The sequence below is a fragment of the Halichoerus grypus genome, chromosome 6, assembly GCF_964656455.1.
Source record: "Halichoerus grypus chromosome 6, mHalGry1.hap1.1, whole genome shotgun sequence".
NCBI classification, from domain to species: domain Eukaryota; kingdom Metazoa; phylum Chordata; class Mammalia; order Carnivora; family Phocidae; genus Halichoerus; species Halichoerus grypus.
The window spans coordinates 122,105,843-122,120,855 of record NC_135717.1 but is presented as its reverse complement, the minus strand read 5'-3'; the positions used below and the strand labels follow the sequence as shown (position 1 = coordinate 122,120,855).

The 15,013-nt window shown below is 44.8% G+C and overlaps 2 protein-coding genes across 2 annotated transcripts in view; one reads left to right on the top strand and one right to left on the bottom strand.

Moving 5' to 3' along the window:
* Positions 1-15,013, top strand: part of ATP5F1B (ATP synthase F1 subunit beta) — a 151,397-nt gene that overhangs the window by 11,624 nt on the left and 124,760 nt on the right. The window lies entirely within an intron of this gene.
* Positions 465-15,013, bottom strand: part of LOC118537190 (17-beta-hydroxysteroid dehydrogenase type 6-like) — a 34,471-nt gene continuing 19,922 nt past the window's right edge. Inside the window, exons 2-5 of the mRNA XM_036094586.2 lie at positions 9,589-9,921; positions 7,853-8,111; positions 3,524-3,687; positions 465-1,003 (exon numbers count right to left, since the gene is read on the bottom strand). Of these exons, the coding sequence (XP_035950479.1) occupies positions 786-1,003; positions 3,524-3,687; positions 7,853-8,111; positions 9,589-9,901 (954 nt within the window). The 5' untranslated portion in view covers positions 9,902-9,921 and the 3' untranslated portion in view covers positions 465-785. The remainder of the gene's footprint in view (positions 1,004-3,523; positions 3,688-7,852; positions 8,112-9,588; positions 9,922-15,013) is intronic.

The following is a 15,013-nucleotide window of genomic DNA, read 5'->3' as shown; positions in this document are numbered from 1 at the left end:
GGGGCAGGGAGCCCAATGTGGGGCTCAATCCCAGGACCCTGGGATCATGACCTGAGCCAAAGGCAGACACTTAACGACTGAGCCACCCAGGCGCCCCTCAACAGGATTTTTCTTAATGGGAAATCAACTGAGAATGTCTAAACTTAATAAATTAAGAAATAACACTATATTATTTAGAAATACAGAGGTTAATATTGGAAGCAATAGCTAAAAGTTGAAAGCATTTACCTCTGAGGAGCAGCAATGAAGGGTGGGGAACTGCTGTTTTTTACTTTTAAGCTTTTGAGTATTAACTGAACATTTAACTATATGTGTGTATATTATTTTAATTTACAAAATTAAAAATCATTTATTTTTAAACAAGGAAGAAACATTGTCAAAAATAACTGACAGAGAGAAGAAAGCAAAATGAAATATTTACTAAAAGTACCATAGTACCAAAAAAAAAAGTACCATAGTACAAATAAGGATACACAGGCCCTTTACTTCTCAATAGTCCTCAAGCAAGACTGTATCATAGCACAGAACTATTCATTTACATAAGGAAATAATATCCAAACAAGTTGAACTGTTTTCAGTCTACTGTTTCATAGGCAAAGAATGATGTATTTTGGAAATATTCTCATCAAAAATGCTTAAAATAGTAAAAATTCAACACCTCAAGGAATAAGCTTTGGATATCTGGAATATAAACATGTTAGTTCCTAATAAGGATTACTGAGACACTAATTATCAGTTTCAGACTTCTGTCTTCTTCATTTCAAGAGCCATCACACCAGTTTTCTTTAGACTGCCTGGGCTGGTTTGGGCCAAGATCTAGTCAATATGTAGTCTGACAGTGATGTGGGTAAATAAGATAGAGGAATGAAGAAAAACAGAGAGTCCCAGCCAGCTGAATATCGAGTGCGGGGATGCACAGATGTCAAAGCATGTTCCATGCAGTCAGTGACCAGGTTCAGGTTTGTGCTACATTTCAACAGCCCTTGTTTGACACCATCGTAATCTGTATACAAAAAGAGAAATGGTGGTCAGCAATCTTATTCCGTGTATTTTTTTTTAAAGATTTTATTTATTTGTTTGAGAGAGAGAGAGCGAGCATGAGCAGTGGGAGAGGCAGAGCGAGAGGGAGAAGCGGGCTCGGAGAACGAGAAGCAGACATCCCCCTGAGCAGGGAGCCCGATGTGGGGCTCGATCCCAGGACCACGGGATCATGAGCTGAGCCAAGGCAGATGCTTAACTGACTGAGCCACCCAGGTGCCCCAATATTATTCCTTGTATTTTAATATTAAGATCCTGTTATACCCAGTCACAGAAGTCTAACTACATTTAATTTCTACAAGGATTATGCTGATCAGATCTATGCTTCCCAGTGACAGCCACCAGCAAAATGTAACTGTTGAACTCTTAAAATTTAGCTAGTATGACTAAAAACTGAATTTTTAAATTTTAATTAATCTTAATTTTAAAACTCAAATCCATTACTGGAAAACGTTTTAGTATTTTTGGAGTTGTCCATGGATGAAAATAATTTACAGTGCTATCCAATAGAAATATAATGAGAGCTACATATATAATCTTAAATTTTCTAGTTGCCACTTAAAAAAAAGGAAACAGGTGAAATTAATTAATTTTAATAATACAGTTATTTAATCCTACATATCCAAAATACCATCATTTCAATATTTATTATCAATATAAGGTATTTTTTATTCTTATAAGTAATGCTAGTGGCAACTCTAAATTTTCTTAATCTACAGATGAAGTATTTCCTAGGAAAACTTAGCATCCAAGTTTAGATATGCTGTAAGTGTAAAATACACACCAATTCTCAAAGACTAGTAAGAAAAATAATAAAAAATACCTTATTAACAACTTTATATTGATAATAACTCTATGAACAATTTCAACTCCCTTAATTTTTTTTTTTTTTTAAGATTTTATTTATTTGTCAGAGAGAGAGCGAGAGAGCATGAGCACAAGCAAGGAGAGTGGCAGGCAGAGCAGGCTGAAGGAGAAGCAGGCTCCCCACTGAGCAAGGAGCCCAATATGGGACTTGATCCCAGACCTCTGGGATCATGACTTGAGCCGAAGGCAAACACTTAACCAATGAGCCACCCAGGTGCCCCTCAACTCCTTTTAAATCATGAAATATATATAGCCTTTTATATCTATATATACTTTGATGTATAGTCACTACAATAAATTCTATTTCCCTCTTAATTTCTATTGTCAAACTATATGTATCCAGAAGGGGGAAAAATTCCCTAATACCCAGGTTAAAACCTTAGATGGGAGAGTTTACAACTATGGCTGGCCCTCTGGCATGTTGGGAACTGTAGTTCCCTGGCTTGCTATGAGTTCTGAGAGGCTCAGGCACCGTTTTGTGCTAGCTTTTTCTTGATCCAGTTTTTCTCCCCTCTGCTGTCGGTGACCCTCTTAGGCCTGATGCACCCAGAAGACGGTGCTGTAGGTTGGGAGTCTTCTGTCTGCACTTCCGTCTACCTTTCTTTCTCGGGACTACAGTATCACTCAAAGCCAGTGACAGAGCCGCTGCCACCCACCCATCACAGGGTCCCTCTGTGAAAGGAGAGCTGCTCCCTTTGGCCTTGGCAAGCTGCTGACTCCTTTGTGTGAAGAAATAGCATCACTGCCCCCAGGAAGATGGAACCCCACACCAACGTGCATGACTTACTTCTATGAAGAAGGCTGCTTTGCCTCCACCCCCAAACTGCCTCCTCTTCCAGGTCATAAGAATGCCATTCTTACAAGAAATTGAACCATCTAGGGGCGCCTGGGTGGCTCAGTCATTGGGCATCTGCCTTCGGCTCAGGTCATGATCCCAGGGTCCTGGGATCGAGCCCCACGTTGGGCTCCCTGCTCGGCGGGAAGCCTGCTTCTCCCTCTCCCGCTCCCCCTGCTTGTGTTCCCTCTCTCACTGTGTCTCCCTCTGTCAAATAAGTAAATAAAAATTGTTAATTAAAAAAATAAGAAAAAAAAGAAATTGAACCGTCTCTCTCCCATGAAGCTCCTGAGGGCTGCACATGGGGTCCAGTCTCTGGGCACAGCCAATAAAGCGCTGCAAAGCTGGTCCTCACCCACTTCCCCCTGCCCACACACGCCCTCCCTCCTCCCACAGTAAGACGTGGAGTTTGCGCCTGGGCCCTCTGTTACCAAAAGGGTAGACAATACTGAAGGCTGTACTTCAGTTGTGCAGGCCTCCCACACGAGCCCCGCCAAACTACAGAGGGGCACACGCAGAGGTTCTGGGCCTCTAACCATGTAATACCTCCCTAGTGCTCATGTGGCCTTGGCCCCAGGCTGTCCATATAACCTCTTCCTCAGCCATGACAGCCATCACCAAGCCAACCATGAGGGCACTGGGCCCTTCCCAAACCCCTCCTGTCCTGGGAAGGCTTTGTTTAAGGAGCTTTGCTCTCAGAGGACCTGCTCATCATTCTTCACCAACCCTCTTTTCCCCTTCTCAGGCAAGGTTAGCCATTATCCTATCCAAAGAAAAGCTCACGGGTGTCAAAAAACTTCTGTCCATAGGCTTCCTTGATATGCACAGGGACTTCTTCCCAGGCTTGCTTTAGTTTCTCTAAGCACCGCTGTGGTTCTGTCATTCCGGTTCTGAAGTAGCCAGGTTCAACTATGCTGATTTTCACCCCAAAATGTTGAAGCTCACGCCTGAAAATAAAAACCCTTGAGTTAACTCTTTTGCTTGGAAGACACAATTTCTTTTCTTTTTTTTTTTTTTTGGAAGACACAATTTCAATGCTCTCAGGGAGGAAAACAAAACAAGTGTATAAAAACATCTCTACTGAATATTTTAAAGGATAAAGAAATGGCGAGGAAAAGAAAAAAATTTTTTTAATATCCCTAGGTCCAACAATTGGGACAGGATTATACAAACTACCATAACCATTCAATTCTAGATCCACTCTTTTCACAGTTATTAAGTCCCTACCACATGTTAGACAGGGGAGCGATGCAGAATACAAGGAAGAATAAAGAAAGTTAGCATTTTTATGGCAGCTACTGTGCTAAGCTTCTTACATGCACATCTCAGAAAATTAAGGCTCAATTGTTAGCCTCAAAACGTTCACAGTGGATGAATCCGACAAGTAAGCAAATAATTGTAACACAACTTAGAAGAATTATAAAGGAGAGGTATTCAAGGGGCTACATATGTAGAGAGGAGGAGGCAGATAGATTTTCTGAGGGAGTCAGGGAAGGCTTCAATGAGGAGAGAATGTTTCAGCTGAGGCTTGAAGGATAAAGAGGAAATTTCTGAGTGAAGAAAGGGGAAGAGCAGAATACCAGGTAGTGGGAACTGGACCTGCAAGAGCACGGGCCTCTGAAGAATTACCATGTATTCAAAGACTACAAGAGACCATTAATGGAATATGAGGTGGGCATGAAAATTACAAGTCATTGGTCATTCTAGAATATTCAGGTTAGTTCAACAAACAGTTCCAAAATCCTTCTCAGGGGCTGGGTATGTACCAGGCACTGTGCTAAGTGCTGCCTTCACCAAGTGAAATAAGATGGCGTTGTGTCCCACAGGAGAGGTATACTCCAGGTGCTTAGGGGACAGTGATGAGGGGTGTTCCCTAATCTAGAGGTTGAAGTGGCCTCACTGGAGAAGGTGAAGCCCAAGCTGATGTCAAGGACAAATGTTTGAAATAACGGTCCAGAAGAAGGTAAAACACAAAGCATCATGACCCTCTAAAGCGGCAAGTGGTTCTCAAAGTGTGGTCCCCAGATAAATGGCAACATCAGCATCTGGGAGCCTGTTAGAAATACAAATTATTGGACTCTAGTCCAGATTTATTAAGTCAAACTGGGGGGTGAGACCCGACAATCTGCGTGAATAATCCATCCAGCTGGCTCTGACGCATCCTAGAGGTTGAAAACCACTTCTCTAAGGGAAAAGCCTCCCTTATCAAAGCAAAATCTAAAACCTTCCATGGTAGAGCCTCAGAGACTCTCCCGGTGCCCGTATGTGCTGGAGAAGAGAGAGGGCTGTGCAAGCCAGTGGTGCCTCTGCCCTAAAATTCCACTTCCCCTTGTAGCTTCCTCACGGTGATTCCCATCACACCAAGACGCCTGCATTCCCTTTAAAACTCCAGCTCATAAGTGGGACAGAACTTCCTTTCCCTGTTCAGCCTTAGCACAATTAAAGCACATGAGAATTTTCTAAAGGAATCTGTGATTTGAACATTGGAAGGACATTCTTTGCTCCTGGTCTGAGAATGAGTCAAGGGGTCTGAGTCACCAGTCGTGAGTGGTGGTAAATCAATAGGCAGCAGCCCCGTGGAGGCAGACAGGTCAGTTAGGCTGGGAGCCAAGCAAGGTGCCTGCCACATGGTGACAACTCATATGACTTCCTCAATTATTTCCCTATTCCCTTCCTAGGCAGATAATACAATATGCATATTATAAGAAACATCTACTAGTCATGGCACATGGTAGGCTATATAATGGCCCCCAAAGATACCAGGTCCTAATCCCTGGAACCTATAAATGTCACCCTATGTGACACTTTGCAGTTGTGATTAAATTAAGGATCTTGAGACAGGGAGATTATGCTAGATAATTTGGGTGTGCAATCACAGCTATCTTTTTTTTTAAGATTTTATTTATTTGAGAGAGAGAGACAGAGATAGCGAGAGAGAGCACGAGCAAGGAGGAGAGGGAGAAGCAGACTCCCTGCCGAGCAGGGAGCCCAATGCAGGGCTCAATCCCAGGACCCTGGGATCATGACCTGAGCCAAAGGCAGACACTTAACCGACTGAGCCACCCACACACCAGCAATCACAACTGTCTTTATAAGAGAGACAGAGGCAAATTTGAAGACCCATAGAGGAAAAGAAAGCAATATGAACTTGGGGGCAGAGATTGGAGTGATGTAGCCACAAGCCAAGGAATGCTGACAGCCCCCAGAAGCTGGAAGAGGCACAGAACAGATTCTCCCCTAGAGCCTTCAGAAGGAACCTGGCCCTGTCAACAATTTGATTTTGGCCCAATAACACAGATTTCAGGCTTTGGCCTCCAGAGCTGTGAGGGAATAAATATGTGTTGTTTTCAGACACTGTAAATTATAGCAGCCATGGGACGCCTGGTTGGCTCAGTCGACAGAGCATGCGACTCTTGATCTTGGCATTGTGAGTTCGAGCCCCACGTTGGGTGTGGAGATTACTTAAAAAGATAAAATCTTAAAAAAGAAAAACTACAGCAGCCATAAGAAGCTAATACACAGTGCCTAAAATATTCACAGCTCATTCCCAAGTGTGAAACTGCCCTAAAGTCTGTTCCTGCTAAACAGGGAGTCTGTGCAGCAATATTTTGTGCCATGTGACTACCCCATCATGTCCCCAGCTAACTGGACAAGGGAGGGTACCTGGTGGGAGGAGAGCCCTGCTTAGGACTAGAGAGCAGCTCTGCCTGTTATTACCTGTGTTGTGACCATGGTGACTTACTAACCTCTGCACCCCAGTTTCCTCACACATACAATAAGGATAAAAATAATACCTTCCTCATTGGGTTGCTATGAAAATTGTGAGATGTAAAATACTCACAACAGTACCTGGCACATAATAAGTGCACAAAAATGTCACAGAACAGGTCTCCTGACACACACAGAAGATAAACACAGCTAACAGAGTCCTCCCTCTTAGGAAGGAAAAGGTAAAGGGAAATATAAAAAGGAAGCAGCGGATAGAGCTACACAAAGCTGAAACGGTGCATGAAAAAAAGCCAGGAGGTAGTGGGGCCCCTGGGTGGCTCAGTCGTTGAGCATGTGCCTTCAACTCAGGTCATGATCCCAGGGTCCTGGGATCGAGCCCCGCATCAGGCTCCCTGCTCGGCGGGAAGCCTGCTTCTCCCTCTCCCACTCCCCCTGCTTGTGTTCCCTCTGTCGCTGTGTCTCTCTCTGTCAAATAAATAAATAAAATCTTTAAAAAAAAAAAAAAAAGCCAGGAGGTAGAGGCAGGGCCATTATGGGCCATGGAAAACTGAGGTTCTAAGAAAAGAAGTTCTCAGACAAAGAAAAGATATACAGGGGCGGGTGGGGGGCTCAGTCGTTAGGCGTCTGCCTTCGGCTCAGGTCATGATCCCAGGGTCCTGGGATCGAGCCCCGCATCGGGCTCCCTGCTCCGGGGAAAGCCTGCTTCTCCCTCTCCCACTCCCTCTGCTTGTGTTTCCTCTCTCGCTGTGTCTCTGTCTGTCAAATAAATAAAATCTTTAAAAAAAAAAAAAGAAAGAAAGAAAGAAAGAAAAGATATACAGAGTAAAGCAGATGAGCGCCCAGAGAGAAAGAGTGTCACCATGGAGAGACCAGGACAGGCTCACTGTAAGGAGGAAAGAAGACAGTCATCTTCTCTTCAGAAATGAAATTTTTTTTAAAAGATTTTATTTATTTGACAGAGAGAGCACACAAGCAGGGGGAGCGGCAGAGGGATAGGAAGAAGCAGACTCCCCGCCGAGCAGGGAGCCCAGGACCCTGGGATCATGACCTGAGCTGAAGGCAGACGCTTAACCATCTGAGCCACCCAGGTGCCCCAAGAAATGAAATTTTATCAAGGATAAATCTTGAGAATGAAAAGTGTGATGTGGTGGCAGGACACAAAGACCTAGGGTCAAAACACAGTTCAGCCAAATCCGGGTGGTGGCAGGTGAACTTTGGGAAAGAGACTTAAATCTGAGCCTCAGTTTCCTATATAAAACAGACTAGTAATAATATTTACAAATCAAGATTTTTGGAGTAATGAAATAAGATAATGTAGGCGAAAGCAATGAGCACAGTGCCTAAGACATATTTGTTGCTTTTGTTTTAACTTAAGAGCATTACCTCAGGGTATCTGAAAAGGCTTCCACTCCGTACTTGGAGCTACAGTAGACTCCTCCGAAGAAAGCAATTCTTCCCAGAATGCTGGAGACATTAACAATCCTCCCCCGTGCTCTCCTCACCAAGGGAAGCATGCTCAGGGTCAACTCAATCAAACCAACGAGGTTCACTTTGAGGACGTCCACATAGTCCTCCATCTTCAGCCACTCACTGTAGCAATGTGGGTGAAAAATGCCTGCATTGTTGACCAGGCCCCAGAGTCCTAAAACAAAGTCAAAGCAGAAGTTTGGTTTCAGACCACACAGACAGACCATTTACCTTAATCCATCTTCCTGCTGACAACTAAAAATGTTAGACAAAATATATTTTTTTAATGTTCTTATATATATCAGTTAACAAGAAAGTATAGAAAGGTCAGGGCAAAAACTAAGGCAGGAATCCAGAGACAGTAAAGAGAACACTGATGCCAGTTTTTGATTTGAGGGAATTTACCAACCAGTGTGAACTTGAATTTCAGTATTTATAGCCTCAAAAAAATTCATAATAAGATATGAAGTCCAGGGCCCACCTAAGGTAGGGATTCTAATAAAAAAAAATACTTTTTTCATTAAACTGGGATCTTTAATGGCTATGCTTATCAGTATAAGGGTGAGATAGAAAGTCCTTCCAAAGGACTGAGAGTAAAACTGTCCACCTTGAACTTTGGTGTTGTGGAGAAGCAGCAAGAATCAACCCTATCAACCCTGAGGAATCATAACCACAAGCCATCCCTCATGAGAGTTTACGGCCAAATTCCCACTATCTGGATGGTCCAAAAATCTCAAGCCAAGAATTAAGTTCAAGGTGGTCAAGGCAGTTCACTGTCATAAATCAGAATACAGAAGGAAACAAAACACCAAATGCAAGAACCAGCAGAATCAATAGCAGAAAAAGACTCACAAAGACATTAGATACTAGAATTATAAGACATATAATATGAAATATGTATGCTAAATATAACTTTATTCTTTTTAAAGATTTTATTTATTTATTTGTCAGAGAATGAGAGAGAGAGCACATAAGCGGGGGGGACGGCAGGCAGAGGGAGAAGCAGGCTCCCCCGCCAGGCAAGGAACCAGACATGGGACTCGATCCCAGGACCCTGGGATCATGACCTGAGCCGAAGGCAGACGCTTAACCAACGGAGCCACACAGGTGCCCAGGAATGACTTTTAAATGGTAGCCAAGGGGAGAAGAATTAGTTTCTTAAAAATACGATGAAAATTCGGGGCGCCTGGGTGGCTCAGTTGTTAAGCGTCTGCCTTTAGCTCCAGGTCATGATCCCAGGGTCCTGGGATGGAACCCGGCATCGGGCTCCCTGCTGGGCGGGGAGCCTGCTTCTCCCTCTCCCATTCCCCCTGCTTGTGTTCCCTCTCTCGCCGTGTCCCTCTCTGTCAAATAAACAAAATCTTTAAAAGAAAAAAAAAAGAATACCTTGAAAATTCTTTAAGCATAAAAGAACTATGGTTATAAATACTCCACTGGCAAAAGTGGGATAATAGCTTCAAATCTATTTGGCTCATTCTTCAAGGTAAACCTTGTTAAGGAAATGAAACACCACCAAGGATCAGGACTATCCTTCAAGTGAAAAAGACAGCCTTTTAGGCCGTGCTTTTGAGAGTTTACATATAGAGAGAAAACTTTAACAACTTCATGCCCATGAAGTTGAATGAATGAAAGGAGAAACTACTTCTCCTTACCTCTGTCCCCCACACGCTCCTTCACCCACTGGGTGGCCGCGGAGATGCTCTCTGTCTTGGTGACGTCCAGGATCACCGTCTCCAGCCTGTCTGACGTCTGGCCTCTCAGCTGCTGGGCCCCCTCCTCCGTCAGACACGCGGCCAGGACCCTCAAGCCTCGCAGGTCCAGCTGCCTGGCCAGCAGCTTCCCGAAGCCCGAGTCGCAGCCCGTGATGAAGACGTACTTGTCCTGGAGGTGGCTCACCACCTGCCTCTCCCAGTACCAGCGCAGGAGGTAGTAGAGGCCCACGAGGGCCACCACGGACAGCCACATGGTGAGGGGACCTCCTTCCCCTTCAAAAGAAAGAGAACAGCTTTCATTTCCTTCTGTCCTTTTCTCTTTAACCAGTTATCTACTGCGTATATACTATGTGCCAGGCATTGCACCCAGGGCTGGGGACTCCATAGTCACCAATACTCACAGAGCCGCCATCCAGAGAGGGGATCGGGGGTAACAAGACAAGTGCCATGCAGTGTGGTGGGTGCCGTAACAGCATACACAGAGTCTAGTGAGGCTGCAAAGGAGTAGGACCCACCGCCGACAAAGTTAGAAACGGCTTCACAGAAGCACCGATTTTGGAACTACTTCCTGTAAGATAGCTAAGAGTCCAAAAAGTAGACCCGGATGAAGAACATCCCAGGTAGCAACAGTGTGTATATGAAAGAAGTGGTGAGCAGCATAACCTCCTGATGCCTACAAGCAGTTGAACATGGTGCAGGACAGAGCATCCAGAGGCCGTGAAGGCTCAGACCAGGATGTTCCTTGTGGGCCACACTAAGGAATCTGGACATTATCCTGTAGGCAACCAGAGTGTGCTATTATTGGGAGGTACTAAATTGAGGAGTAAAATAAGCAGATTTAGCTTTAGAGAGATCTGTCTCACAGTGGGAGTGGAAGGTATATTTAACAGGGCGGTGAGGAAGGCAAAGAGATCGGTTAAGAGGGCGCCTGGGTGGCTCAGTTGGTTAAGCAACTGCCTTCGGCTCAGGTCATGATCCTGGAGTCCCGGGATTGAGTCCCACATCGGGCTCCCTGCTCAGCGGGGGGTCTGCTTCTCCCACTGACCCTCTTCCCTCTCGTGCTCTGTCTCTCATTCTCTCTCTCAAATAAATAAATGAAATCTTAAAAAAAAAAGAGAGATCGGTTAAGAGACCCAACTGTTTGGGTGAGATATTGCAGCCAAAGCAGTTTGCAAATAAAAACCAATCAGATGCGTTGTTGAAATGAGTGCTCAGAGATGCTTACATCTCTTCATGCAGTTCTAGAGAAACAGCCACCATTTGGGGGCAATCTATAGTGCTGGGTGAAGTAACACATGATTCATAAGGACATAAAACACCATCAAAGATGGGTGTGAGCCCACTAAGACAGCATAAGACCTGAACCATGACACCTGAATGAGGTGAATCTAGGCCATTCAAACTCTTTGGCTTGGCATTCAGGCCATCCCAGTGCTCTGGCCCTTGACTTACTCCTTAGGCTTCTTTTTTGCCACATCTCTCTTGCACCCCACTCTTCAATCATAACTAGCAGCTTTCAGTATCCCACAGGCTTTTCATGCCCCAGTACACAATTCTCTCAACATTCCTTCTTTCCCAGCCCTCATCCATTTGGCAAATAACGCTCATCTGTTAATACTCCACTGAATCATCATTTTCATTCAACAAACATCAATTCAATACCTACTATGAGCCAGACACAATGTTCGGCACGGATAAACAACAGTAAGCCCAACAAGGTTCCATTATTCACTGAATTCACCATCTAAGTGTGAAGGCCAACAAGAAAACGAAGCGATGGAATAGAATCAAGGACAAGATGCTGCTGGGAGCGCTCTAGAGAGATCTGAGGTTTCTAGAGAGAGTAAAATAGAAGTTGAGATCTAAAGGATAACAAAATAGTAATAACAATAGCTAACAACAACAATAGCATAACACTTGCTATCTACCAGGCCCTTTTCTAAGCATTTCACATATATTAACTCACTGAATTCTCACAACAGCACTGTACGGCAGGTCCTGTCATATCCCTGTGTTAGGTTCAAATGCCAAAACATTTAGGGAGTATAGCTCAGTGGCAGAGCATTTGACTGCAAATGCCAAAACATTTAGGCATGCAAGTGATTCGGTGGGGACAATACCATGAGAGGACAAAGGGGAGAGTACAGGAGTAGGTGGTAATGCAAATCTGACACCTCTGAAAGGAGAAAGAGGATTTGAGAGGAAGCTCCTTCAAGTGCAGGACCCTGAGAAAGTGTCAGCCAGGCCAGTGGGGGGCCCTTGAGCAGAGACTCCCCAGTAGAATCCCACACTGGGCAGAACTGGCTGGGCTCCATTGCTGCCGCCATGCTCGGTCACTGGCTGGGGGTGCCCAGGAGAGGCGTGCCTCAGTATACAGGCCATCGCAGATCCAAAGGCAACAGATGGAGGCTGTGAGTCAACGGCACTCCTCAAAGCTGACTGTCTTGAAAAAACATCTGAGCAACACATTTCCACGACTGCCACATTATTTTATAGATGAGCACTGAGAGATGAAGTATAGCTCAGGGCAAAGCAGGGGAAGAGTGGTCCAGGCAGAAGACTTTCTTGACCGCTCTTTTTTTTTTTTTTTAAAGATTTTATTTATTTATTTGAGAAAGAGAGAATGAGAGACAGAGAGCACGAGAGGGAAGAAGGTCAGAGGGAGAAGCAGACTCCCCGCTGAGCAGGGAACCCGACGCGGGACTCGATCCTGGGACTCCAGGATCATGACCTGAGCCGAAGGCAGTCTTTTAACCAACTGAGCCACCCCGGCGCCCTTCCTGACCCCTCTTAACCCGACCCCTGGGCTAATAAAATAGACCACTCCCTCCCTGGCATCCCCACTGCAGCCTGCGCTTGAGTGTATCATGACGCCCACTAACTTGCTACACTGCTTCCTTGCACTTTTAGATTGTAAAGCCCTTGCGAGCCCAGGCTACGTATCATCTATTCATCTGCACCTGGTGCGGTGAATGGCACACAGCCGCTGCTGTGTGGTTAGATAGATAAGATAGATAAATTACATGAAAATATCCTGGTGGGGGTGGGGGGAACAAAGGGAGAAAAGAGTAACAGGAAGAATGAGCCAGAGAAGTAGTAGAAATAAAGCCAAAGGAAGCCAAGGGGAGAGGGGCTTAATGGAGGATCAACTCTGCAACACGGAGATCCACTGAATACTAGCGGGTTACTAGTTATCTACACTAGACTCTAAGGGAGTTAAGAGTAAAGAAGCCAGCCTGCAGTGGGCTGATGGATGGACTGGAGGGCAGGAAGTAGAGCCAAGTAGAGACTCATTTCAAAGGAGTGTGTGGAAGGAGAAGAAAGAACACAGTAGCTACAGGGGAATGAAGTGTTGTGACGCTGTGATTTATAATAAAAAAAATATATATGGTCTTTGTCCATTTCTGGCACAATGCTTAAAACACTTAGAATTTCCTAAGTGAGGAGAACAAAGCTGTATTATTATGTTAATGAGGTTACCTTGGGGCCACATCTAAGGATGAGGGAACCAACAATGTGGTCAGAGGGTTGGAATGAGTCCCACCCACTCCTCTACCTCTGGGACCGGGAGAGGGGCTGGAGATTGAGTCCAATCACCAATGGCCAATGATTTAAATCAATCATGCCTACATAATGAAGCTGCCATAAAAAAAAAAAACAGAAGAACAGGGTTCAGAGAGCTTCAGGGTTGGTGAACACATGGAGATTCGGGGACAGCCACATGCTTGGAGAGGGCATGCAGGCTCTGCATCCCTTCCCCACACCTTGCCCTACGCATCTCTTCCATCTCTTCCATCAGCTGTTCCTGAGTTATATCCTTTTATAATAAACCTACAGTAATCTAGCACATAAAATATTTCTGTGAGTTTTTTTTTTTTAATTCCAGTAGAGTTAACACATAGTGTTACATTCGTTTCAGGTGTACAATATAGCGATTCGACAATTCTATACATTACTCAGGGCTCCTCATGATAAATGTGCTCTTAATCTCCATCACCTATTTCACCCACCCCCTACCCACCTCCCCTCTGGTGACCTTCAGTTTGTTCTGTGAGTTCTGTGAGGGCCTCTAGCAAATTAATAGAACCCAAAAAGGGGATCATTGGAACTTCCAATGTGTAGCCAGTCAGTCAGAAGTACGGGTGATAACCTGGGCTGGTAGCTGGCATCTGCAGTAGGGGCCGGGGCGGGGGAGTGGGGGGCAGTCTTGTAGGACTGAACCTTTCACCTGTGGATCTGATGCTATCTCCTGGTAGAGAGTGTTGATGTGGGAAACAAAGGCAGAAGAAAAATTATTAAATTTCCTTACTACTTACCGCCCATTGACAAGTCCTTGAAACAAAGTGACGTTCCTCTAGGGACTCAGCTGCCTCGATGTTGACACTTTCCCAAGGGCAAAAGGCAATCTTGGCCTGACCCCCAGGACCCTGTAAGTCTACTTTAACATATAAAAATTCCTTTGGAAACTTCATTTATCTCTACTCCCCAAGATACATGTTGGCAATCATCCCCCAAGCCTATGACCCACTGATAAACATCTGAAGGGTGTCATGACTAAGGTTTGACTAGACAGCAATAAATGACCTTTTCCCAACAGTAACTAGCCCCCTCAAGTTCCTGGAAACCTTGCTTCCAAAATTCCTTAGAGACTTACACTATCCCTAATCCCCTCCCAACTTGAAAGCATATAAACTACCACCCCTCACAACCCCAATGCAGCTCTTTCTGCCCCCGGGGTCCTGTCCCCATGCTTTAATAAAACCACCTTTTTGCACCAAAGATGTCTCAAGAATTCTTTGTTGGCTCTTGGCTCCGTGTCAGAACGGAGATTTATATATTTATACTACTATTTCTTGATTTATTGGTTCTAGACATTTTCAACTGACTTCCTGCCATGGTAATGAGAACTTAGCTTTCTCACACTATATTGTCAGTCTCTTTCCTTCTCATCCACAGGATACTGCCTGGTTAATTTCCTTTAAGGAGTTTTGAAGTTGAACTCAGAAAACACCTTCACAATCGCAATGCATAAATTAAGATCTACTATTTACTTCAGGCCTGAGCCTCGCCACCCTTGGTCTTCACCATCATTTGAAGCTGTTCTCCCATGAAGATCTTGAAAGCTGAAACTGCCCTCTGACTACAGGCCCTTCGTATCTTTAGGGCTCTTTCCCCTCTTTCCCACACCTCTCCCTGTCTCTTTCCTCCCCCGATGCCCTCCCTTTGCTCAGTCTATTATTACAGTCCTCTTATGGCTTCGTTTACCTCCTTATTCAGTGTAGGTCCCACGGCCAGCCACTTGAGGGGCATTTTATTGGCATCCCATCCACATTCTCTCATTGCCAGCTGCCAAATGGCACTGGAG